This window comes from Corvus cornix, chromosome 12, assembly GCF_000738735.6.
Source record: "Corvus cornix cornix isolate S_Up_H32 chromosome 12, ASM73873v5, whole genome shotgun sequence".
Taxonomy (NCBI): domain Eukaryota; kingdom Metazoa; phylum Chordata; class Aves; order Passeriformes; family Corvidae; genus Corvus; species Corvus cornix.
Window position 1 is genome coordinate 7,690,628 of NC_046342.1, and position 26,985 is coordinate 7,717,612.

Here is a 26,985-nt window from a genome sequence, read left to right on the forward strand (position 1 = left end):
CAAGTTCCTTTGATTTCTATGTTATGAAGGTAGGAAAATGGACAAGGCAGGCTATTGATAAAGGAATGTAAAGCTCCTCTTTAGGTAACAGATTCCAGTTAACAATAACTGCAAAATTACTGTAGCCTAAGAGCTGGATAACACTGAATTAGTTACTATCATCTATGATCTGAGGTCCTAACAGACACTCAGTAGTACTCTATAGCTGGCCAGTACAGTATTATTAGAAATCTAAAGAGACAAATCGAAGCAGAGAAGACAAAATTCAGGGTTTGCTAAGAGAGCAAAGAGGTTCATTCACAGGGTTCTTCTGACTTCTCTAATAAATTCACATCCCAAAGTGTATTGGCACACGTGGCGTCACCAGGAAGTTATGTGCAAAATTCCCTTCACAGCAGCTCAATCTCACATAGAAAAAGGGTATTTAATGATCTGTAGATATGCAAGATATACAGGTAAGAGTGATTCTTAAATTCCCTGTTCCTGACTGACTGCTGATGAACTAAAGTCTCTTTGATACAAGCTCCAAGTTCTCCTGCTGAGAAGGCTCATTTAAATTTAACTTGTGATGCCAGCAAAGACTTTTCAGTTACATCTGGTACTTTATTATGATCTCTGAATCTTTGCTTCACCTTTGCTTGCATGAAAGGCAGATAGACAAATGCAAAAAGTATTCTTATTTCTGTACTAGCTGTCTGTATGTGTCTACAAATTTCACTGACCATATACTCTGAGGTCTTGGTAAAATATCTCAGTCCAAACAAGCCTGATCTAACTCTGAAGTCAGCACTGCTTCAAGCAGGAATGTCACCTTAAGTAAAAATCTATTTATGCTACCATATAGTGGAAAATTTATACAAAATATTAATTGCTAAGTTTTATGTAAAATTTTGATTTATCCATGAAATCTGTCTGAATAGGACCAAGTGCCACAGCACTCCAGAGCATTAATCAAGTTTGGCTCAGGAAACATTTATTCCCCTTTTTCCTTCAATGAACATGCCTTTAAAAGTGATTTGAGCTGCCACTTGGTTGTGAAGCGCCCTGACATGAGGATGGTTTATGTACAACTGCCTGTTCTCTGAGAACATAAATCAGCAGTAATTTTTTGGATATTACTCTCTACGTACACGTGCACTATTCAAGAACTTTATCTGAGGAATTCCCTGGAGCTGCTTCTTACATGTGTGCATGTCAGCTTTTCCCCTTAAGCTGCGCTACTCCTTTCCTGCAGCACCACCTGAACCTTGCCTGTCAAAAATTGTCACTCCCATGTAACACAATCCCAGCTAAAATTCACATGCAAGATGTAATCTCAGCAAGCCACTTGGAATCATCTCTGAAACATGTAAAAGCCTGCATTCTTCCAAGGGAAGGAATCAATACGATAACAGTGTCTCAGATGGATGTCTAATCTGTCCACATGAGAACCTGCCAGCAGAACACTCACCCACAGTGTAAGATTAAACCACCTTTATAATCTGTCATTGGAAGGAAGAGGCATTCATTCATTTTCCAAAGCTTCTCTTAGACTCTCAGTTAAAGCTATCACTTTTGCATGTCTGTGTAGAAACTCAGAAACAAAATGAATTGCAAAAAGTAAAAAAAAAAATCCAATTTTGTTCACAAATTCCTGTTTAGTTTTGTCTCTAAAAATCTACTTCCATTCATATCCTTCCTCCAGAACAAGTATATAAGGTTTAACCATTAAAACAATATATCAAGAGCTCAATTTTCTTTAAATTGTGCCAATTTTTCGTTCAAATTAACAAATACATATCTGAAAATATAAGTCACCTTTCTGCATTAACACAGATCATATGTCCAAGTAATTATTGACGGTAATACAGAAAACATGATATTTCCAAGACAAACTTCAAATCAGGAATCCAGTTATCAGCTTTTTTTTAATTCAGGCTAGTTAAAGTTCCACATGAAATAGCACAAACCAACCAAATAGCCAGCCATATCTTTAATCATTAAAAAGCAAGTATTTCCAAGAAAATATATCTACAGCTCAATGTAACCAAAAATATAATTTCATGTCTTCTGTAATGAATTATTTCTAATTTTACTTTAGAAAATCCTTTGCACTGACATTTTTCTCATTACTGTTCTTTAAAGGTAAAAAAATATGCCTCAAAATCTACCTCCTGGGAAGCAGAGCTCTCTACGTTGTCTCCCCACAAGAAGAGGAGAGGGTTAAATTAATTAAGAAAGAATTAAAGAAAGACAAGTCAGTGGCTAAAAAAAGGCTTTCTAGAGGAACTAAATATAAGCTAATTCTGACAGCTCTGCTAATCACTTGATAAATCATCTTCAGGAACAATATTAGGGCATATGACAGTAGTTTATCTTCGTAACATCTGTCATCCAGACGGGTATCCACCCATCCTTTAAACAACATATACATGAACCAAGACACTTCAAGCCACACTTCATTTTGGGTAAAATCAACAAAAGTTAAATAAAGCTAGCAATGTGATTCAATAGTTTAGGAAGAAAACTAAAACATACTGACTCCAGCAAAAAATACAATGGAGACTTTTAAGTGAAGCAGAATATCAAGAAAATGACTGCCTAAATTAGATTTGACCCTAAAGAGCAATACTTCCCTGAAAAATGTGGTAATTTGAAGATAAGCTGAAAATGGTGACACACCTCCTATGACAGCAAACAACCTAACATATTCTTTTTTCAGAAGCAGTGTTATCATCATGATTTCACAATGAGTAAAGCAATATACTGGCATAAAAAGGAGCTGGCTTGAATTCTGCCTGGTCAGACCAGATGTCTCTCTCATCCCGTGCATCCTTCACAGCACTGTATAACCCCGCTGCTGTTTTACCATCACTTAAACTATATAGGCAGCATTTTTTTACTCACTAGGAAGCATCAAACTTTTATCTTTATCTGTGACTCTCGTAGTCAGCACAGCAGATGTAGTGTCCCCTAGAATGCAGTTTGGAGATTTCCAGTCAGGGCTCATGCTGCTGTAGGTCTATAAGCACGGAGCTCTAATTCCCCAGAAACAATCTTCCCCCCAAAACTATCTATGCCTTCTTCTAGCACAAAATACCAACCCCAGCTTCCACTCTGAGCCAAAGGCACACCTATGTAACATAATGTAATACCTTGCTTTTATTAAGGTGTTAACCTACACCTGAATGTTCGACCATCACCACCAGAAGCAGCACAGCTTTGCAACGGGATGTACATCCTGGGACAACTCGCTTCTCTACTGTCACAAAATTTTGTCTCCATAAGGCATGAAATCCTTGAAATTCTGCATTAAATTCTGCATTCATTATGGAATCACAGTTTGTGAGCATTAACCTTGAGAATTACCTAAATTCCTGTTCCAATAAGAAGACAGAAATTAGTAACTTGCTGGAAGAACAAACTGTTGTCCTTCACTCCACCTAGGGGGAATTTTTCTGTGGTCTTTATTTCAGGCAGTACAAAAAAGCACACACTAAGCATCTTTCCTTGCTCCAAGAAACACACTGAAATATCAGTTCCATTTCATTAAGATTGATCCTATGGGAATAGTGCAGTTACCCATGGCAGAGGCTACCTGGGAAAGTGGGCTCCAGGTAATACTTACAGATGTCTTGCTTATTCCAACAGAATAGGGAGTTCACAGACTGTGCAGCTGTATCAATTCCTAATGATAAAATCCAGCAGGATGCTTTTCCTAAACCCTAAAATCAACAGTGTATCACTTTCCTCTAAGGATCCCTGTTATAACTTATCCATGATGCATAAGGTTTCTTGTATTCTGACGCACATCTGCTTCTAAGTTTGTTCTCAGTCACTCCTCCATACTGTGCTCTTTGTTAAATCATCAAAAATCCCTGATTTGTGTTTCAAAGGAAGCACCATACTGCTTAAAAATTATGCTGAAAGATGAACATCATAGATGATCCTACTAGCATGAAAATATCACTTTGATTCCATGGACTTCTATTTTCACAGTTTAAGACACAAATATTTTCGACCAGGGAAAAAGCAAATAGAGGGAAAGCAAATGAATGTGGTATCAATGCTACTGAGAATATTTTTTTTTTTAAAGCACCACTATTATTTATAGCTCGGAAAATAAAAACCAGAGACCAACTGAGGTGTCAGCTTTTTAATTCATAGTATGACAAAATGATTACCAGGTGTCAATCCAAGTATGCAGTCGATGGGCTGGATTCAGAAATCAGGTGGGAAGTTTTGCAAACTGCTTTCAGAAATTGAGATGGATTAATTTATCCCCAAGAAGTGAAGTCCCACCAGAAAATGCTACCCAGCCATATATGCAACAAAGACTTGAAAACAGAGCCTTTCAAGACTGGTATCACACCTAGGAGCAAAGCAGGGGCATGGTCCTACACTGGGTGGCAAAGTTACATAGACAAAATTTCAAAATGGAATTTCAACCTTAAATTCTAAGGCTGACTCAACTTTGGAAATAGCAAAAAAACCCCAGATATTTCTTAAAACAAGGTGGGAGTTCTATCAATAATAGTGTGAATTGCTTTTTACACTAAAATATGCAAACAAAATAATGGGATTTTTTACTCACTTGGATAGAAATATAATGTAATTTAAAAAATTGAGACCTGCTTTCCACAATACAATGGATTTAGGTACTCCACCTAGCAATCTCCTTTCAACACCTTTAATTATTGCTATTATATAGTTAAATTACAAATTTGGAAGATATTTGTTTATTACTGAAGAAGATTCAAACTAATTCAAATTTCATTTTTGTTTAAGAAAACAAAAAGAGGCACTTGCTCCATCTTAGCCCCCCACCTAGTAAATAAATAAATAGTATTTTTATGTTATGGCAAGTTGCCAATGCTTAAATTGGCCTCCTTGAGAGGCTGATAGAGCTGTTTAGTCACTACCATTTTGTTTGAAAAACTGAATGAAAACCAGGGAGGCTAAAAATGTCTTGGTTTACATTCACTAATACATAAGAGAAAAGAAATAGTGATAATGGATACAGTGAGTGTAGCTATGCCTAAATAGTTTAGAGTCTGTCTCCTTAAAAACAATGCAGAAGGAAAAAAAGTCTGAAAATCTCTTTGCAAACAGGGATGTTCTAATTGCTTCTCATGACGCTAATTGGTTGGAAGTGACACTGGAGTGTCTCAAAAATGAACTAAAGTCTTATTAAAATTTTAAAGGATTTAAAATAGAGCACAATTTCTTTATGTCCTCTAAATTCATTGTAAATTCTTTGCTTTCCTTTTTTTGTCTCACGGTTTTTCACCAAACACCTCAGGACTTTCCCACTATGGGGGCTCTAGTTCACTCCTTCTTTTCATTCCCCTTAAAGCCTCTTCATTTTTTAAAGTTTAAAGATAACAGGCTCTGGGAGCCCCAGAAAGGAGCAGAAGGAAGAGCCTAGAGTAGGATGCTTGCTTGAGATTTGTTGTTCACTCTGTGCAGCTACTCACATTCTTGAGTGTACTGCAAATTTAAAACACCAAAAACTTATATATTTCTTATTTCAATTGCAATAAAAAAATTAGAAACAGATCATCATGGAGAGAAACAAAACCCTAATGCAAACAAGTTGGGTTTTTTTTGGTTGGTTTTTTTGACTGCAACTGAATATAAAGTTTTGTTATTTTGAAAATGTTTTTACGTGTTGAATTAAAGCTGAAACACAATTTCAAATGCGGCAAAACCTGGTCTAGAGATGAACTGAAAAATTTACTGGTTCAATGTCATGGCAAGAAAATTTGGCAATGATACATATTTTTTAAAGTCATTAAAAAGCTGGGAGATTAGTTTCTCACCTGATGTATTGTTTGGAAATACACCTTACCAGACCCATTTATTCTTAATGCAATTTAAATGACATCCAGTGGATTTAAGCAGACACTAGAAGCATTTTTAAAAGAATGCCATTCATCATTGTGCATAACCAAAAAATCAAATGAGATCAGAAGAAACCAGATCTGACCATTTCCTTAGCCCTACTTATATCCTAAAAATCTTCAGTATCTGCCAGAGCACTTGGGATCATATCACCTACAGATTATCTGTCCACTCTACTTCAAAGCATTTAAAATTAAGAGACAGAAAGTTTCCAGTAAATTTTCGTGTTCCTTATCTTCATCAGTATTTTACATCAGTAAGGCTTACTTCCCATTGTGGGGAACACAGAAGCAAACTTGCTATAAGTAATTGTTAATTACAAGTACCACAAATTACAAAATGGCCTGTGAAAGAAGCTGCCTTGGCAGCAATTCTGAAAACTGAACCACAGTTAAGAGAATTAATCTGCTGCTGAATGTGGTCTTACAAGTGCAGCTTTGGAAATGAAGATAAAAGAAACTACTGCTGGCCAACCACAAATCACTTCAAATACCCCAAAAAAAAAAAAAAAAAAACAAAAACAAAAAAACCAAACAAACAACAAAACATCAAAAAGGCAAATCATAATCATAAGGAATGACTAGAAAAAATTCTACAGAACTACTAACTACTAGCAAGGGTCAGATGATGTCCCCTTATTCTGTGCCTTTTATTTTACAATGACATGGGTGTATTTTTTCTCAAGAAGCAGAGCTACGTGAAGAAAAATTTCTTTAGATTTACATGACTTGTAAGATTTTAATTTAAATCAAGTACAAAGCTCAATTTCAGCATCCCTTACTAGCAGCCATGTTACAAAGACCAGCAAATTGGGAGGTAAAGCTGCTTTAGCAGTGATGCTTATCTGACTTCAGCACGTCTTTCTTCATGTTTCAATCAAAGAACAGCTGCTGTCATCCTCCTGAGAAAACAGTGATAGCAGAACACAGAGCCAGCCTTAAAACCTGCTAACACAGGAGCCTTGTTGTGGAAATAACTCATCTGCCCTTAAACTTCACACACAGCAAAGCTTGTGACTGAAGTGAAAGGCTGGAGGTAGCTGGAACATTCTTTCAAAGCCTTGTGCTCCCTTCTCCAGAAGGATGGCTGGGAGCCAAGACAAGACCTTGTTCTCCAGCTGATGCACCTTGATCTCCAGATAACCACAGGGATGGCCTGTCAGCAGCCAGCCTGTCAGAGTGATCACAAACTACTAAATCCATCAGTGCCCCATCAAAAACCTTTAAGACAAAGCATGGTGTGTCTTAACATTGACGATAATATTAACAAAAAAATATTTTTTAAATAAACTATTGTTTCCTACCTTTAAACTGCTATTTGGTGTTTCTTTGTTTTGACTGACAACAGTTTTGTGTGGTTTGGGGTTTTTCAATAGGTTCAGTATTGTTCAGTGAATTATTTGGAGAAACATGTCCCTTTAGGAAAAAGATTTAAAACATAGCAGTTTCAGTAAAAATAATGTTCTAGATCAAATGCACTAATGAAAACAAATCACTTTAATGGTAGGATAGTGCATTGAGATGTCATGTCCATGAGAGAAAGGAGGGAATTTCTTGGACTTGCTACCTTAAACAAGGATCATCTGTAGTTTTTTATTTGGTGCAGACGAGAAGAAAGTGAAAGTTTCGTAAACATAACACTTCAATTGATCTAATTTTACTCAGTTTTTATATGAATGAGATCTGTGTACTCTTTAAAGCATAGTCACACATTTTCCTTAATACATGCAAAATATTAAAGTCCTCAAAAGTTATATAAAATTTACAACTAAGGAATGAATTAATTTTAGGAGGCCAAGTACCATTCTCCTCTCAAAGGAAGATAGGGAAAATGAAAAGTGAAAATCCTTCTAGGATTTCACATCATTCCTACAGCTTCCAGGAAATAACTGCTAATACATAAAATCTCTGAAGATTTAAACAACAAACCACAAAGACCAACAAATCAACCTTCAACCTAACACAACTTTTACTGTATATTGACCTTCCTCATACAGTTGTTTCTTTGCCTTGATAAATAAAACAGAATATTAAGCACGCTGCATACTGTACCTTTGTTAACACGAGAAATTCCCATGAAGAAATGTGTGTGAGGAACGCCTCAGACCTGGATGTGCTCACTTTGCCAGTTGCTAACCACTTTGGTAAGTAAAACTTCCTGCCAATACGAACAACTCGATCCTTTGGGGGGAACACTGGCACGCTCTGCCTCATCACCCTGGCCCTCGCACCACACAGGCAGCTAAAGGGATATTCAGGAGCACCTATTCCAGCACACACATGCTCTGCCTAACCCCTGGAGGAACAGCAGTTGGGGTATTGCTGCTGAGTGTGTCCTTTATAAGCCCTTCCTTCTTTCCCTGCCTCACAGAGGATGCTGCTGGTCAAGCTGGTCTCACAAAATAATAAACACTATTTGACTACGCCTGCAAGAAACATGCAACCCATACAGCTCAAAATGCAAATTAAACGGGATGGGTAAATGCCAGATGGATTTGCATTCATGTGGGTTCAGCTCAGGTATGAGTGATTGGAATGATTGACTCTGAAAGCTTCCAGTCACTCTGTGTAAATAAGAATGAATAAAAAAAGTTGGCACCACTGCTCCGTGGAAGGAGAGTCAAGCCAACCGGCCAAAGGAATTCAGATCTGGACTTCCTTGAATATGTCAGGATAATAAAATAGTCCATTAAAAATAAATCTTAATCACTAAAGAAAGAGCCATGACATGCATTCTTTCAACCTCAAATGTTAATATATTTATTTTTCAATGTATGTCAAATTTTCAAGCTTTCAGAAAACAAAATAATGAGAAAATTGCTAATCTAATTAGTACAATATATTTACGACTTAGACTTAGAGTGTGCTTGCAAATATAAAAATAACCCAACAAATCATAGCATATATGTGCAGCCAGTTAATGTGTTTTCTTTGAAGTTGTTGTAAATAGGAAGCAAATGCAAAAATGCCCTTATAGAACCAGGAAGTCGTGCTACAAGGCATCTCATAGTTTTTGAATTATTGTTTTAAATAAGCAGATTGACCAGTTGATTAATTCCTAATGATGACACTGCAGGTATCTTGGGGGTTTTTTAGCTCAGTGGCCATATTGTAATTTATTGAGTGCTAGATAACCTACCAGATTCTTACCTGGAAACTCAATAAACAGCACTGTCCTAACCACAAAACCAAAATAGCTGAGTTTATACTTTTAAGACTTCTGCACAACAAGCTGCCTTTTTACTAAGTGGCAAACCCTTGGGAAAACACTACAGACCTGATCTGGAATCCAGGAGAGCTGATTTCTGCCTGGACATAAAGACAGTTTAAATCTGGTGAATCAAACCCTCTCACAGTTTTTTAGCATTGGGAATTCTTTGATGGTGTATGGGCATTTTGGTCATGTTCTTTACCATGATACAGCTCTTACACCACAGTAATGCAAATTGTGCACAATTCTAAGAAAATCAGAAGGGAAATTTAGTAGCTGTCAAGTGGCAAGAAAGCAGCTATCAAAAGAATATATAAGTACTTATATAAGCATGAGATCCCTTCATCTGCTGTCAATGACAGTTTGTAAAAACAACATTATAATAAATGTAAATGACCATGTCACAGTAATTTAAGGAAATCAATATATTTCAAATAGAGATGTGAAATCACCTGCACCAAACATACTGATGCTTAACTTACATTTGATTCATTTTTTCAATTTGCATGTGTGCACTGGCCTTTGTGTTCAGAAAAGGGGACAAAAAAGGATTTGGACATGTAAGCCTTGGTGCACTACATCATACTGCATTCCAGGTTCATGTTGAGATTTTTTTTATGACATGTTAATTTTGTTTTAAAATGGAATTCTTTCTGCTAAATCTGTAAAGCTTTTGATTATTGACTCTAAGCACAGAGATTTCACATCGTAAAGTTATCTAAACTATGTGCACACCCTACAGATTAATAAGTGCCAAATTCTTCTATTGTTTCCAAATTATTGTCCTGTTTTGGATATCATACAAGCTGTCCTATACAATATAACACTGTCTCTGCCAGAAATTGCTGAAGTGAGTACAAGTGTTCATGACTGACTTCAGCAGTTGCCTTGGAAACTGGCAATAAGGATCCAAAATTCTTTCTCTACCACACACCCAAAATCTTGAGTCATTCCTGATTTCTTTAGAGTAAATCTGTGCACTCTCTATTTTCAGATTCTTTCTAAAATCTCTTCTTCATGTTCTACAGGAAAATAGACAAACAGAAATTAGGATGCATCTGCTTGTTTGGAGGGAGAACAGTAGGATGGATTCCTAGGACTAAACTGCATTTGGAGTGGACTTGAAAGTCTGCCAAGCAGCAGCCCTTGACTGTCTTTGTAGAGTGGAGAGACCAGCAGAGAAGGCAGCTGGCAGACCAGGCCCTGGCTCTTAGAAATGAAAACCATAGTGTCAATGATGCTCCATCCACACTGAGGGAAAAAGCAATTGACTTTATCTTCTATACAACTTCCTACACCTGTCCTGATCCCTCCTTAGTGCCTGAAAATTATCTAGAATTAAATTCTGTGAAGACTTTTCAAGCTCTTTATTCTACCTCTCACCAAGTGGAAAACAGAAGACAGGGTATTATTAACTTTGAAAAGTTGGGGGGGGTCAATTCAAAAACTCATTAAGTAATAAAAGCAAATTTCTAATCTTATTATCTGTTGTATTTTATGTTCTATATCTAACTGTGTATTTCTAAATCCATTATATATGTCAGAATTCTCCATCCATTAATGGACAATTCTTAAGAAAATAAACAAATTCAAAACCCAATGCAGCCTGCCTAACTCACTGAATTTAGATATCTGACAAGAAGAAAAATCAGATAAGATGTTTTTTCCAGTATAGTTTCAGTTAGATGTGGAGAACAAAAGAACGATTTTTTTGTCTTTTCTGAGGGAGTAGAGCTTTTGTGAGAACAGACAAAAAACCACAAAGAAAGAAGCAAAGTTCTCACTGTCCATGTGATATTGGTAGCTCACGAAAGCAAATAAAAGTATCTGAAACAAACAATATCAGTTACAATACTACTGGTTCAATAGTTAGCTGTGGGTTTTTTTACTTAAAATTTGACCTGTTCTTCAGCTACTTTTTTCTCTATGCTCTGTTCTGTATGTGATTGAAGATCATTTAAGTCACTGTGCCAATTATGAGTATTTCTTACTGCCTACATAGTTTTTGTTGTGCTTTATTGTAGTAACATAATCAATATAAATTGTCTAACTCTATTGGAAGACCCTTTCAGAAGATCCTTCTTTGGGCTGGCAAGATGATGTGTATGCTACGTCTCCATCCATACTAAATCCCAGGCAGTTTATTTTGTATTAAAACTTTTGCATAGTGACTCACCTAGAGTAGCAGACAGTTTATATGTGTCAGTTATTACCTTTAGTGATGAATAAAACAACCGTTTTCTATTCTGAAAGTCAGTTTTCTGCAGGGGCTTTCACATTCATAGCCTGAAGTAATCATCAAAACAAAAGTTGCTTTAGCACTACACAGACCAAAGGCAGGAGGAAAACCTCCTCCTCCTTTGTGCTCTAGACCTCACCTCCCTATCCTTTCCTGCTTTGAGGTTTCAGCTCTGTGTTGTTCATTTTACAGACCTGCAAAAGTAAATTACAAATAATGGTAATTTGACTATTTGGGGTATCTAACCAAATTAATTAAAACAAACTATTAGAAAAGTTACATTATGAAATAAGGAAATAGAAGCAAAAGGTAGATTATCTATTTTACATATATTTCCTCAAATTAATAACTGAATACCTGAGGTTGCAATAGTCATGCTTTTAACTGGGAGAAAATAAGTTTGATACGGGGTAGGAATGCAGATTATGAAGTATAGCAAAGACACAATAAATAAATTGTATTTTCAAGTGAGATGATCCAAAGATAAGGGGGAAAGAACATGAAAAAAGGAAAAGAAGAGAAAATGGAAACAAAAGGAATTCAAAAGAATAATGGGGGAAATCCACCAAAGACTAACTTGAAGAGTTGATAGAAATTATGACTATTTTTCTATTTCTCAGTCCTTTGCTGTTCTCCCTGTATCCTAATTCTACCCCTAATGCTCTTAGCACACAGTTTACCTACCCCTTTCATTGGACATAACCCAAATAACCTGTTTTGCCATTCACCTTTTCACTCCATCTCAGAACTTCAATCCTGCCAAAACAAACTACGCCCTGCCCTTGTGCTAAAACTAACCCAGTTCTCCAGCTCCTTCCTACTTCCCCCTGCTGAAAACACACTCAGGACTGCAGGTGTGTCTCTTAATCACATACAAAAATCACAGGTTTGGAGAAGGCTCTTATTCTCAACCTGCAGTCCCAGAAAGCCAATTCCCAACTTCACAACCAATCTCTTCCTTCTCACTCCCATCTCACCAGGCCAAACCCTTACTCCCCACTACAAGCAGTGGGAACGAAAAAGCAGAACAAAAAAGCCAGCACATTATTTAGCCAAAATTGCTAAATCTTGATCCAAGCACAACTGTATAGCTCTTTGATGAAGTTGCAGTTCCTGTATAAGAATGGCAAAATCAAAAAGAAATTATTATTCTCTAAGGCAGTAAGAATATTTTCTGCTACCTCATCATGCTTCACTTCAGTTCCTGGGGATAGCAGCATCTTCCTGCAGTAATTTTGATTCAAGGACCACTACCTTATACAAGCTGTAGTGTTGTCACAGGCATTGAAACATTTAGTAATTTCACAGAATCCACAAAATTCTTCAGGACATTAACTATCACTAAGTTTTAAAAGATCATCTAGTACCAGAAATGCCTACTATGTTACTCATGTGGTGGCCCTAGGAACTAAATTAGCAAAAGAAACCTAAAAGACAAAGACCAAAACCAAGTAAAAAAACCCCAAACCATAACGGGGGACAAAATTTTTAAAAGTTAAAATGCAGATTTAATACCATACCGTAATATAAATTTGAACACATCCTATATAAAAACAGCACTGGTTGTAACAAGACACTGGGATACTTTTGCATGACCCCACTTCCTGTTAGTGGTTTAAAACTTCCCCCTCACCCCCCGAATTTTCATTCGGTATTTCAAAGCAGCATCTGGGTGAAATATGCTTTAAATACAGTGATTTATTTATTGCCTGCAACAATACTTGGCAATAGGAATATGCATGCAACAACCCCAGACAACACTTGCAAAGACACTGAGAAAAGCAAGCCCTCCTAAAAGACAATTCGTCTGCTGAGCGAGCGGGCAGGCAGCAACACGCATTTTGAATGACATGTCTAAGTTTCAACAGCAGCTTGCAGGAAACATTTACATTTGAAAAATCCCTACTTTGACCTCTTTTTCCCCAGTTTGCTTGCTGGCAGATAGGAGTACATGACAAATGAACCTAATTGAAGTAGGCTGGATGCCAGATTGCCTGTTAAAAAAGAGCACCTGATCGTGCTTTAGGTGAGAGGTCAGTGACACTGAACACCAGCAGGTGTAATAACAACCGCAGGCTTTCTGTAAAGGAAATGCAAACAAGAATTCAGCCCCGGGATATTCAGGACAGAGCTGACCTGCTCAGGGCCCGTGTGACTGGCAGCCAGGGCTGCACTCACCATTGGTGATGCTTTGTCAAAGCTGTATCGTGACATGGCTTTGAGCAGTGTGTCACAAAAGACGGAGTCTCGAGCGAAAATCATAATGCAACATAAAACTGGGCACTGAAGAAGAAAGCAGTTTTTCTACTATTAAAAAAGCCCCCAAAGACACAGAATAAATCATTCTGATTCTCAGCACTTGTTTTCACCTTGCCACAAAGCCTTTATCTGTCATCATTTAAAAACTACACTGTTGGAACTACCTGACCATCAGTCTTGGAAACATTTGACAAGAAACTAATTTGTTCTTGCAAACTCTGCATGCTCTACCCACCACTTCTGGGAAGAATGTAGAAAAACAATATGTAAATAACATTTTAAACCAGTGTTAGTCCATCTTATTAAATTACATTAATTTGTCAAACACCTATCCTGCCGATTTGGAGGTTTTATATTCCAACTATTGCTTTTAATCAAAGGAAAAGTGACTGGCTGATAAACAATATTTTTCTTATACTGAAGCTTGCTAAAATTGCATTATAAGACCAATGTCAAGGCACACAATTTGGACCAACCACAGTGTAGTCTTGAAACAAAGCCAATAACCAGTGCAGCTTTCATAGATTTGGGAGCTTTATTTTCTAGAAGACCACCCCCACACTTGATTTCTGGAATATCTGCATCCTTTTTGATTTTAGATTTATTTATTCCATGTTGGTTTAGAATCTGGCAATGGATCCCTCTCTGTTTCAAAAATTCCATCATGATATTAAAAAAATGTAGAGTTCTTAGGCAACAGGATAAATGCTTTAATTGGTGTTTGCAGGATCCTAGTAAAAGCCATCTGTGTCATATGTATACCTACATTTGATCTCACACAATAAAATTAAGGAAAAAAAAGAAACAACTGGGATTAGCAATTAGCTAACTGGTCTCTGAATGATGGTCTGTGCTAGATCCTGTTTGGTGAGACTGATGATTTGATTATCCTTCACATAAAAATATTTGTGCTAAAATTCATGTTTAATAAATTTTTTCTTCAGATTATGTTCCATCAGGCAACTCAAGTGAGGCTACTTATTAAAAAGACACATTGACAAGACTTTTCTATCATACTCAGAGTAGAATACAGCAAATGTGTGTGATATTTAGATTTTGGTCATTGCATTCTGATTGATACTGCAAAGAGAGTCAAAATCATGAAAATGAGAACAGCATAGCTGACATTCTCTCCAAAAGTTCTGGTGTGAAATCTTGTCCTCAAAAAGTCAGCAGGACAATGACAGAGTTTACTGACATCAATGTGTTGCTGCGTTGTAAATTCTCCAGGATGGTGGAAGCTTCATGTGCTACATTCTTCTTCTTCAACAAACATGTATTTGGCACTTAATAAATAAAATATGATGAAACCATGAGAAAACAAAGATTTCTAAACCCAGTATAATAGTTTCAGAAAAAAAAAAAACATTGGAACACCCACTGTCATTACTTCTGAAGTAAAAACAGTCTGTGGCTTTCAGACCTTCCAGCTGGTCAAGTCTGTTTCTGAGCAGCTTTTATGTAAAAAATCATGTACCACCACACCCTGCAGGGCTGTTGCACCATACTCCAAACTCATGGTGCAGTTGATTATTAATGAATTTTTCAAAATATAGAAGGCATACACAAATGAAAAATATGTAACCACTTACATGTGGAAAGAGTTTTTTTTCTGAAAATAAAAATGCAGTTTCATAAGGTGCTTAGCAATTCTTCCTTTAGAGAAGTTCATATTCTAAGACAATTTAGTAGCCCTTACATGCATCAGATCACATAAAACCATGAATCTGAATGCACAAAGACAGCATTTGAAATATTTCTAACATCAGTTATTAACTGAAGTTTGCCTTATGGGTGCTAAGCAGATACTCAGCTTTGTCCCTCCACCCATTTAGGGGAGAATGTACTGATGTGTTAATCACCTGCTGGGTGGTGGTGGGGAATCTATCCTTTGATCAAAGGGAGACATACTGGTTTTACTTTACATCCTGTCTCTCTCACTTTCAACTGGCCCATAGCTGGAGGGATTCATTTCAGGATTTTCCTTTATTCCAAGTATTCTGTTCCTTGCTGCATACCACCACTCAAGACATCAGGGCTAAAACCAAACACTCTTTGTGGTACACCCATATGACAGACTTCAAAATGGAAACAATATTTAAGTTAAACCTGTAAGATCAAGTTTGCTGAAACCCTGCAATGCATGAAGCTTTTGAACACTTCAGCATCAGATCAAAGTTTGACGGACAGACTCGAGGAGAGAATCAGTACATTTAAACCTATCAATCCTCAAGGAAAAACAGAGCACATTCGTAAAAGTACAGTTGACAGTATTCATTTTGTCTTGGTGCTAACAGCAGTCAAATAAAGCCAGAGCTCATGTTTTTTTCTCTGTACTATATCTTTTTTCTGTAACTAAGGCAGGGGTTTCTCACTCAGCTTGTTTAAAGTACATTTTTGGAGCTACATGCTTTCAAGAGGGAAAGAAAAGGTTCTGAGTTTCTTCTGATTTTTATAGTGAAGGATCATTTCCAGATAAAACTTTTCAAACTTCCTTCAAGCAGTAAGACTGTATCTGTGGAGGATTCACACACAACTTCAGTAGTTTTCATAGTAAGCCCTCTCTTTCCCACAAAATCAAAAGAAAAGGTATCCGAAGACAATTTTTGAACAAGTTGTATTCACTTCTTCAAATTAAAAATTAGAAAACTTATTAAGTAAAAGAGTTAACTGGAAAAAAAAGGAATTAGCTCTCTGAGAATGGGCTCTTTTCTCACTTGCAATCAGTTGCAGGCTTTTTTGGTTGACAGGTTCAGTTCTAAGAACTATTACTACTAGCAGATATTTTTGAGGATTATTCATTTTCCTTAAAATGAAGGGTCATTCTAGTTCTAAATATGCTTCCATTGATTAATTACACAGTGGAAATAGATTATAAGCCTCAAGGTAAAGAGATTTGCAACACTGCAACTGTGAAATAGCTCGTGTCAATTATAAAACAACAATACAACAGTTTCTTATTAAATTTTCTGCCACTAACTTTGGAAATAAGGCAAATTTACAAATGAAGAGTAAGATCTCTTGGAAGATTAACTGTATAATAGATGGATTAAAAGCTGAATGTGGTTTGGTACAGAAATCTGGTGAAGAAAAGCACCTAAAATTCAAGCAGTTTAAAAAGTTTTTTTAAAAAATGTCCGACCATGCATAATTATTTTACAAATAAGTGCTGCAGGATCTACGTAAATTTCTCAACAATTTTGTCAGTCCCAGACATAGTGTGAGTGTGGGTAAGTTAAATAGGGTGGATAAGGAGTTATGTTTTCATTAAATCTAATCACAGATTTATATCACAGCTGCAACATAGAGTAAGGCACACAAGAGAATTTAGAAACTTGGTAAAAAAAACTACTTTCAGCAGCATAGCATTGAAGAAAAGAAACCTTTATCAGTTTTTTGCCCTGCAATTAATGCAGGTAAGGATATAATACTCAATTACTTTGAAAAAACATAAAGGCAATCTTGTAGCACTTTCAGTGCAGAAGGCTTGAACACAACTCAGTTCAATCAGAATGTTGGAATCTGTTATTACTTACCCAGGTATAAATTCCTATAGGCCTACAGAACCAACCTAAGTCAGACCTAAAGCCTCTAACTGCCATAATCAAAATCACGTTAGATAACAGAATTCCTAAATCATTAAAAACTTACCTCAGTGTTTACATTCGACCCTCTCCATATTCTTAGGGCTAAAATGAATCCTCATGAAAAGCTCACAAGCAGGCCAGGTCAGCAGATGTAAAACACGACACAAAGAATGTGCCTGTGCTGCTTTGATGGCTCCAGCAAACTCAGATTTTGGCCTCAGCCACATTAGGAACAGTAGCCATTTGTAAGCTTCCAGCTTTGTTTGAGATTTATCACCTAATTTCAAGGCCCCAGAACCATGTGTGAGAAAATTAATCATATTATTACTATAACTGGCTCAGAAAAAGCTTGTTGCATGATCTATCAAAAAATCCCAACCAAAAAAGAAGCAAGAAGAACTAGTTTTCCTAAAATGTAACACAGATTTACTCTCCAAAATTATAGCTCCATGGAAAATATCATTTATTACTGATCTCCATGCTTGCATCTGGTAGAAATATGTCTATCTGCAAAAGGAACAAAGAGTTTCTGATTCTGATTAGTTCAACAAGAAAACAGCACTGGATAAATTGAAATTATTTTAATAACCTGATTACCTAAATTGGTGCTAGAGCCTTTGAAGATAAAGTGATTTCAGGAAGGGTCCTTTTGTTTTTAACTTATGGATATAATTCTCTTCCAGATGAAGCTTTTCCACTTGAAGATGTTAGTGCCACTGGCTGCTCTGCCCCTGCCATCTTATCACTGCTCCACGTGCTCTCTCATCCACACCAGGCAACGACAGCCAGGCTGCCCTGATGAGTGGCTATTCATCACTGCTTATGCTAACCTGGAGTGCAGTTGATAAGGGATTGATTTCTTCTGCTGATGGATCTGGGGGGTTACAATCTCAGCAGAAGAATAGCACTAAGTGGGTAATGGTGGGTGGCAATACCATCCTCAGCTGGCACAGCTGCATGGCTTAGGCTGGGGACAGATTTCCTCACCCACATTCAGGTGTGCTGTGGAAGGATTTCAGTTTCTCATCCCTTTCCCCTGTAAGACCATGACCTCTTCTAATCCTCCAGTAATGCTGTTCAAACGAGTAGCATATTCCTTTTAGTCAAAAAGATCTGGTTTAAAATAAAACTAGTACATAAACTGTTTAGCTAGCTTGGCTGACTTTGGTAGAACTCAGAGCCAAGCTGAAGAAGAGCTCATGGTCTGGCCAGCCAGATGTGCTGAAAGGCTCCAGGAGGGGACCAGTAAAATCATCATGGCTCTTCTGGAAAACAGACCTATACACATTTTCACTGGTTAACTGTCTATAAAGCAAAGATCAAAACAGAAATAAAATGAAACAGCGAGGCTCTGCCATTTTTGATATGCAGGGACACTCCATCACAATTTAAAATGAGCAATTAGCACACGAGAGTTTTTTTAACAAATGAGAATATTGTTGCCAAAACAGATTATTAGAGTGGGACAGTATAGAGAAATCAGAAATATTAACAGGCATATCTTAGCTATTTCTAATCCACTACATTAATATTTACTATTAGAGCACAAGTATACAAATAGCTACATATTGTCAAAACAATGTTCCTAAGATGCTGATTACTGAACTTAATTAAATCACATGAACAAATATTTTTCTTAGATTTCTGCATTTTTACTCTGTTGTAGAAGTATTCATAAATTATCTTGTTTCAGCCACGGATTTAAGGCTCATACTCAAGACAATCACATCATTCCCAATGCCTTTACTCTGTCAGAAAAAGGAAAGGAGTATGCAAGGACACCTGCTGGAACAGCCAAATGGTTCTGTTTATTTGTTTCTTTGCAACCACACCTCCCTCAGTTCAGTTCTAGACACCACTCCCTGAAGATGTGTTTCCATTACTGAAGGTGCATGATCTGAAAATTTGCTTCAGAAACCAGAGCCAGAAGAGCAGAAAGCATAAGAGACAGTGTGGATGTGACTCCAGACTGGCTCCAGGCTTGTGGCTGGTAGGACTGGCTATCTCTGACAGCAGTCATCACCTATCAGAGGTTTCCTTGAGGAAACCATGAGACAAATGCAATGACAACTGGTATTTCATTAATGTTACATAGGTCAGCACAGGGAGGTTGTCTTACTTTTTTTTCTTACTTTCAAAGTGGCATTATGGCATAGTAACTAATAGAATACTAAAAATAGATACTAGGAGACTTTAATTAGGTATATATTTTTGGTACTTTGATGAACATTTTCTCTTGTATTTTTCCATAAGCTTCGCAGAGCAATTTACATAAATCTCATTTATTTAAAACTGGGGGGTTTAATCTTTTAGTATTAAATTACAAAATCTTACATTTAAAAGTTTATGTCATATAACCTTTGATTAGGTCAGGAGGTAATTCTGCTTCCAAACAAACCAGGACCTTCCAGTCAGAATGCTCTGCAGGCAGTACCACATTCACATACCCTAATATTCACCAACAACTCTTTGAAACTGTTTTCAAGACAAATAAAATAATAGCAATTTCACATATTCACATCATAATTTGTAGAAGTGAAATCCAGCACAATGCAATTCATCATTGAATTCACATCTTTAGAGCAGATTTTTGCTACTTCTTTTCAAGATGTCAGCTTAGCTTCAGATTTTAAACAGCGAGATTATTTGATTACTTTTGCGAAATCAGCAATTAACTACTCCAGTTTACAGCAACCATAGTATTTCAAAACAAAGATGAAAGCTGTGAAAACACACACAGCCTTTTCTCACTTTTTACAGTGTTTAAAATTGCTCTGGTATGTTATTTATTTTTACTATGGAAGAGTATAAAAGAGCACGACTGATGATGATGGTAGGCCCTGTGATTGTTGTCTTCAGACTGACTACATCAAAAGCTTTCAAGTTCAGTTCATCTGCTACATTTTATTTTTTTTGTACACCTTCTGCACCTGCAATGAAAAAGCTGAGGCCAAAGTTCAGGCAGAATGGCCTGACTCACACAGCTGAAATAGAAGTGACAGACAAAAAACTAGTGAATTTATATAATATGTTTCTACAGCTAGACATGAGGATGATTTGGTGTCTCATAAATACAATGTTTAAGATGAGATAAATGCCTGTCAAAGAACATCTAGTTCATACAAATAATTTGAGAATACATTTGTGTATATGCACAGGTGCTTTTCTACTATGAAAAGAACAATCAAAAGGAAGAAACTGTTCTGAGTGAAAACTGAACAGTACTGAAATAAATAACAGGGCTTTCATTAACTCTAACAGGCCCAGGGCTTCAACTTCCAGCCTTAACTCTCGTGTCAAGTCATTGACACATTTCCAGTATATAATCAATAAAATGTAACCAAATACATACAGCTAAACAAATTCCTACTTTTAATGAAAACCCTCTGACTTCAGCAGCGAGCAATTAAAACCCAAAAATATTAGCAGTAGTAATAAAATCTTCAAGAAGAAAAGAAAGGTAACTTTTCTTTAACTAATATAAAATGTCCCAATAAAAATAAAAGCTATACATGTCTTCCATTAAGAATTAAAGTATTTTAACAAGAATAAAGACTAGTCACAAATCTGTCCATTTGCAAAACAAACATTGCTTGGGAGGTTCCTCCTTTTGTTTAGTAAAAACTAAGTTACAGTAAAACAACAACCATGCCTAAAAGTTCACAAATCCAAAATGCCCTTGGGCTCCAGTCTATGTAGCAACACCCATTTTTCTAATTAAGCATAGAGCTGGTATTCACACACTCAATGAGAAAGTTAAAATGAACACTGCAAACAGTCATGCTCCTTATTTTTCCCTTGCCTTGCATGATACTGATGCTCATTTCAAGGTTAACATGTTTTTTCCTAAACAGGCTAAACAGAATATCCAAACAAAAAGAAAAATAATTTACAAAAGTCATAACTTGAATTAATGAAAACAAAAAGCAGAACAATAGCTAATAGTTAATGTCTTTAAACATACCCTTATATAGCAACATCACAAAATTTTGTTGTGCTTTGCACTGCTGTTAGCAAGAACATCTTGAGAGAGAACTGTTCACCACATCTCAGCAAAGACAAATCTAGGCACCACATTTGTTTTGTAACAGCCTTCTCCTCCTCCTCCCTGAAGCATATGAAACACATCCAATAGTTAGAAGTGAACAGCAAATATTTGCCTGAGCAATATTCTTTCATCCATGTTGCAGACAATTTCTGCTTTGAAGGAGTTTTTTGCTGAATGGCACTGATGCCTCCTGAAGAATGCCTACACAGTATCTATTAAGGCCAAATTTTAAATTTACAGACTTTATGGGCTGCTCCTAAATCCAAATTTAGCAGACTAGCTTTATGATCCTATTTTCAAAAGCACTAGACCTCAGCTGCTGCCAGGCACAGGCTTCAGTTGCTCTTTGTTTCACATGTGAAGGTAACCCTGTTCTGAGGATGTAACAGACAATAAATTTGTCCAAACACTCCTCAGCATCTTTTAAAACATTTAAAACTTCACATCTGACACAGAATGAAGTCTACAGCACTGTACAAACAAAATACTGTACAAATAGGTTTTGTGTTGAGCTCTCTTACACACACATGGACAGCTTGTGGCAAAGTCAAAACTGTTTTTCCAGTGTCTGCTGCACTTCAGTGGTTGGAACTGGAAAGGGAAAACAAGCACTTGTGTTCTACCTGCACTCCTCAGCTGTGCCACAAAACATATTTTCTGAGGGTCACATGGCTTCAGTTACCCATGACAGATTACTATATAGGCTTAATTCTTAAAACTTATCATCACCTCATGATTTTCTTTCTTTTTTTTTTTCCTCTGTAAGGGTGAGGAGAGGGGAAAAGATCCTGTTTCTAACAAGACTTGAGCACTGCAGCTACATTTGCTACCAAATGGGCTGGCCAGTGAGATTTCCCTGAACACCTTGTCTGTTCCTTAATGAGTAACCAGCTCTCTATAACCTTACAACACTTTCTCATCCTGCCACTCTGCATCTCCACCAGAATTTCCTGTCACTCCTGTGTAGTAGCTGAGCACCAAAGTGGTAAAGTTTAAAGGGAGTTCACTTAATAATTAGAGGACCAGCCTGCACTACCTTTACTGAGGCAGAGTCCCACCTCATGGCCTCTGGAAAAGCTCTGATTGCATAAATCAATCATAACAATTAGTCTTGGAACAAAGCAAATTCAGAAGCTACATGTTTTGGTATACCAGGCACTTTCTGTTTTGTAGGAAAAAAATCCTCTTAAAGAAAAATCAACTCCAATTCAAAAGCATATAATCTATTTTACACTGCTCTAATAAATGCTAAATAAATATTCCCTAAGTCTCTTGCCAGCCAGCTTTCAAAATCATTGTACTCTTTGTGCACAAATTTTCTTAAACCAAATCAAATGTGGTTTTGAGACTCTAAAAGGGAAAAAATATGCTTTGGTTCATAAACATGTTCCATGTTGCAATGGAAATGCATTATAGTTTAAATAATTTAAACTGTAAAACTACAAATTATGGCAAATATAAAAAGTATAAAACAGTAAGGTGAAGTTTTTTAATAGAAACCCACATTCTTTCAGTTGAAATACTTTAAAAATTAAATTGTTTCTATTCTATTTTCCTCTCCAACATAAAATATATTCCTCATGTTCATTCTCATTGGGTGTCTTGTTTTCTTCACGTTCACAATGAGTTTTTGATAGATGTGTGCAGTAACAAAACAAATACATAGAAGCTTTTCAAAATAAGATAGATATACACCCAATTTAATTACATTAATGTTGTGTTTTAATATACACTCAGTTGACTGAGAGATTTGATTTCTCTCAACCATACTACTTGTTATGAAAATAGGAGAGAGTGTGAGAGGAAGAATGGTAAAATGCCAAAAGCAATATAATGTGTGGAAGCTTTAATAAGACATTAATCTTTACTTATGTGAGTAGATTTTTCTCCTCTGAACAGGCCCATTGTGGTAAATGAAATTGTTCCTGTAAGAAGTAGCAAGCAACATTTTCTACCAGCAACCCACCAAAGCCCGGTGTCCTCAGCAGTGTTGAGACCATGGTGATCTTGAGCTACAAATTACCTACAGCTTCAAAGGCCAGCCCCAAACAAGTGGATATGCACAAACCAGTACCTGACACATGATGACAATACAGTAGTTACTCATAATTTAAGAGACAAACAATATAAGCTGCACTTTGTACTCTTGAATATCACAATGAAATTATTGTATGGATGTTACTCCATCATAACATTTCAGGCAAAGAGCATGTATTGCACAGAGAGATTACACTTTCCTTATTAAACATCTGCTGCTTATTTTAAAATTTCACTAAAACATTTCAACTTAAGAGGTAGTCTCATGTATTTCCATGCATATCAAATTCTGTTTGAGTGAAACTGCATGCTCAATCCGTGGCAAAATTTCTTAAGTATCAAACTTTCATACACATTCTGCAAAGATATTACAGTGCTCATACAGGGATTTTAGAGATGATAAAGCAAATTAATACTAGTTTAAAGAACTTACCTACTGAAGAAAAGAAAATTGTTTAAACAGATACAAATAGATGTCTTTCAAAGTTTTGCACCCACCTACACCTTTAGCCACAATAAGTTATGAAAAAACTAAAGCACTACACCATTAAACCTCTAGACAAAGTTTCTCATTTTTCACTGCATATAAGAAAACATCCTTACAGCATTCACAAACACACTTGTCAAGAAACACACAGCTCCATGCAGTGTATAAAAAGAACCACACCAATTAGACTGAAACTTGAAAAAGAGAGAAAAGAGAGTTTCTCACCCCTCAAAACAAAACTGGAACTTTGGTTTATAGGAACGGCTATGCCCATATACCCTCCTCATCATCCTGGGTGCCAGGCATTAGGAGATGCACAGAGAAGGTGTTGGCATTGGAATGAAAGAAAGAGAGGTTAGTTACATTGGTGCATATAAAATACAATTTTCTTGGCTGTTAAAAACATGACTTTTTTTTTTTAATATAAGCCAGTGAAAACAACTGAACAAGCTTGTGTTACATATACAAGAATCTGCATCTATAGCAACCAAAAAAACAACAACAGTGACGTAGAAGTTTTTCCCTCCCAGTTCAAACAGTGCGTAGGAAGATGATTAAAAGATTAAATATTAAAAGATTATCTATTTTTTAATTGCACGCAATTCATACCAACATTAACAGCAAAGAAAAGATCAAAGCTTTTAAGTAAGCAAAAAAATTAATCAAATTGTCTTACATTCTGTTACAAGATACAAAACTGCTGAATAACCAAAAAATCTATCATTAGCAAAGTACACTTTTCCAGCATGCTACCAATTAAATTTATCTTTTCAACAAATGTTGAATGCACATTTTTGAATAGTACTAAGTAGTTATTCCCCTTTTTTCCAGTTTTGAAATTAGATTTATTAATTTATTTAGAGTTTTAGTGATAAATAACATTCATGACAAATACAAAAATTCATAACAATTTCTTGAATTTGTTTTAAAAAGGGATTAATTTATGGCAGATAAGCTGAAAGTGGAAAGCGTTCACATGTGTTATAAACTTGAAGTTAATAATAAAAATAAACTTTAATTTTAGTAAAATAAAAACAAAATAAGAAACATGAACTAAACCAGGAGATTGAAATGTTGTTCCCCAGATGCATTAACTAAAACTGAAATTTTACAATGACTCTTTATCTTATACACACAGAGATGTGCACGTGCACAGCTGTCTCTATACATAGTTCTACTGTGCCCAATGATGTGACACTCAGCTTCTAGAACACAGAGGTGCACAGCACAGTGTTTGTCATTTAACTCAGCATTTCAAAATCAAATAAAATCATATCATTTTAGATATCTTTAAATTCACCCGTTAATATTTTGGAAACGTAAAAAAAATACATTCTATAATTTCAAAACCTTGAAAGTTAGCTGGTGTAACATGTTGCTGGCACTTAATTAAATCTAAAAACTAAATAAAATGAATGGTAATTAATTATGATTGAAATGGACAGGAATTTTAGCCTGAAAATATACACTGCCAGTATCACTACTGTTCCTAACCCATTCTTGGAATAAAAAAGAGCTCCCAGATGTCAACTGTTATTAAAAACCAGATGTTAAGATAGATGCCTTGCATGTTGCTGAATTAAGTAAAGAAATCTGACAGTCCACTATAAACTTAGCTATCACTTAACACAGGAGAAATGTGGGTAGATTTTTTGAAGTTGACTTGGAACACATCTGAGTTATAAGATCTGCACAAATACACCACAAAGCAAAGACACAGTAAGGCCTGAATACCCTTATTTATTTTTGAAACAAAGGGACAGGTTCTGTAAAACTTCCAATAAGCTGGGTTTCCCTCTGTGAAAACACAAGCTATTCCCTCTGAATTCTGCAGGAGCCACTCTTGGTCAGGCCCACTAGCCCTAATTGAACTGACTTTCAAGTTGACAAGACTTTTACCAGAGTAAAGGCTGAAGAAAGGATGAAGGATTTCTTTTCCGCTGAGTAGTTTGATCCTATTTCACTAACAGAATGCATTAGGTTAATCTTTGGTGATATCCTTAAAAACAGCAAGAAATCAACAAAATGGACAACTCAATAGGTTTCCAGGTGACTCCTCCCCTAACTACACACAGCTGCTTTGCTGTTTAAAGCATTGCAATCCTTCAAACAGGCAGATGGCCATTTTTACTTCAATTATTTGTGCAATCTCCTTTTGGCAGAATTCTAGAAGAGTTGAAAAATCAAATATTGTCAAATATTTGTAAAAAGTTTTATGGGAAATTAAAGACTATACAGTTTGACACTGATCCTGATATACAATAAGCAAAAAATTAAAAGCTGGAGCTCAGTTAATGTCAATCAACATGGCTTTATTGAGTATCAGTCCTGTCAAAATAACTTTGTATCTTTTCCAATTACATAGAGACTCTTTTTGATAAGGTAAGTGCTTTGAAATAATATGCTGAGATTTCTGTAAGGCATTTGATTATGTGCCACATGACACAGTGTCAGAAAAATTATCTCTACACAGAATGAATGTTTGCTGGAGAAGGAAGGGGATCCATAGATCTCTTTCTCATCCCAAACTTGTTCCATATTCCCATGATCTGAAAGAAAAGCCTGGAAAGTCTTGGAAAAGTGAACAGATTTGGAATTATCTGAATAAATATTATCAGACACACACATATGCCTGAAATCATGAATCCACTTTCATAATAGGAAAACATTTAGGGCAGGCTCAGAAGAAAGGGAACTGCTTCTGAAATCAATGACATCAAAAAGGTCTTTACAGGTCATGGTGGAAACGAACACGTGGTACAATGTTGGATTTACCAAGACAAATACAGACAGAGAAAGAAAACTCAGAACATTTGCTGTATCTCTATATGGCAGCATTGGACCATTAAGAGAATTACACATCTGGTGCTCATGTAACACTCTTGTGAATATTTGAAAGACTGTAACCAGATCAGGAAACAGCTAGAAAATTACTGAAAAATAAACTTGGCAGTGAGAAACAAGAGACTCAACCTAACTGATCCCTCAGAAAACACTAAAAGATTTTCTGATCATTATTAACTAACACAGAGAAAAGGAGACAGCTCTTTTCTCTAGCAAAGAAAAATCTAGATAGAGATTTAGAGGATGTAGTTACACTCCAAATACAGGACACATTTTTCAGTAACTCATCGTTTCTGGATGATTTGAAGACTTCATATCAAGTCTTAGACACTCTCTAAAAGATACAGTTAATTATATTCAAACTAATTTTTAAAAATTATAGATTTGATGA

General features: G+C 36.1%; 1 protein-coding gene across 14 annotated transcripts in view; it reads right to left on the reverse strand.

The window, feature by feature from the left end:
* Positions 1 to 26,985, reverse strand: part of ERC2 (ELKS/RAB6-interacting/CAST family member 2) — a 431,010-nt gene that overhangs the window by 85,892 nt on the left and 318,133 nt on the right. For all 14 annotated transcript variants that reach the window (XM_039558888.1, XM_039558887.1, XM_039558889.1 and 11 more), the window contains one exon: positions 23,976 to 24,041. In XM_039558888.1, the coding sequence (XP_039414822.1) occupies positions 24,015 to 24,041 (27 nt within the window). In that variant the 3' untranslated portion in view covers positions 23,976 to 24,014. The remainder of the gene's footprint in view (positions 1 to 23,975; positions 24,042 to 26,985) is intronic.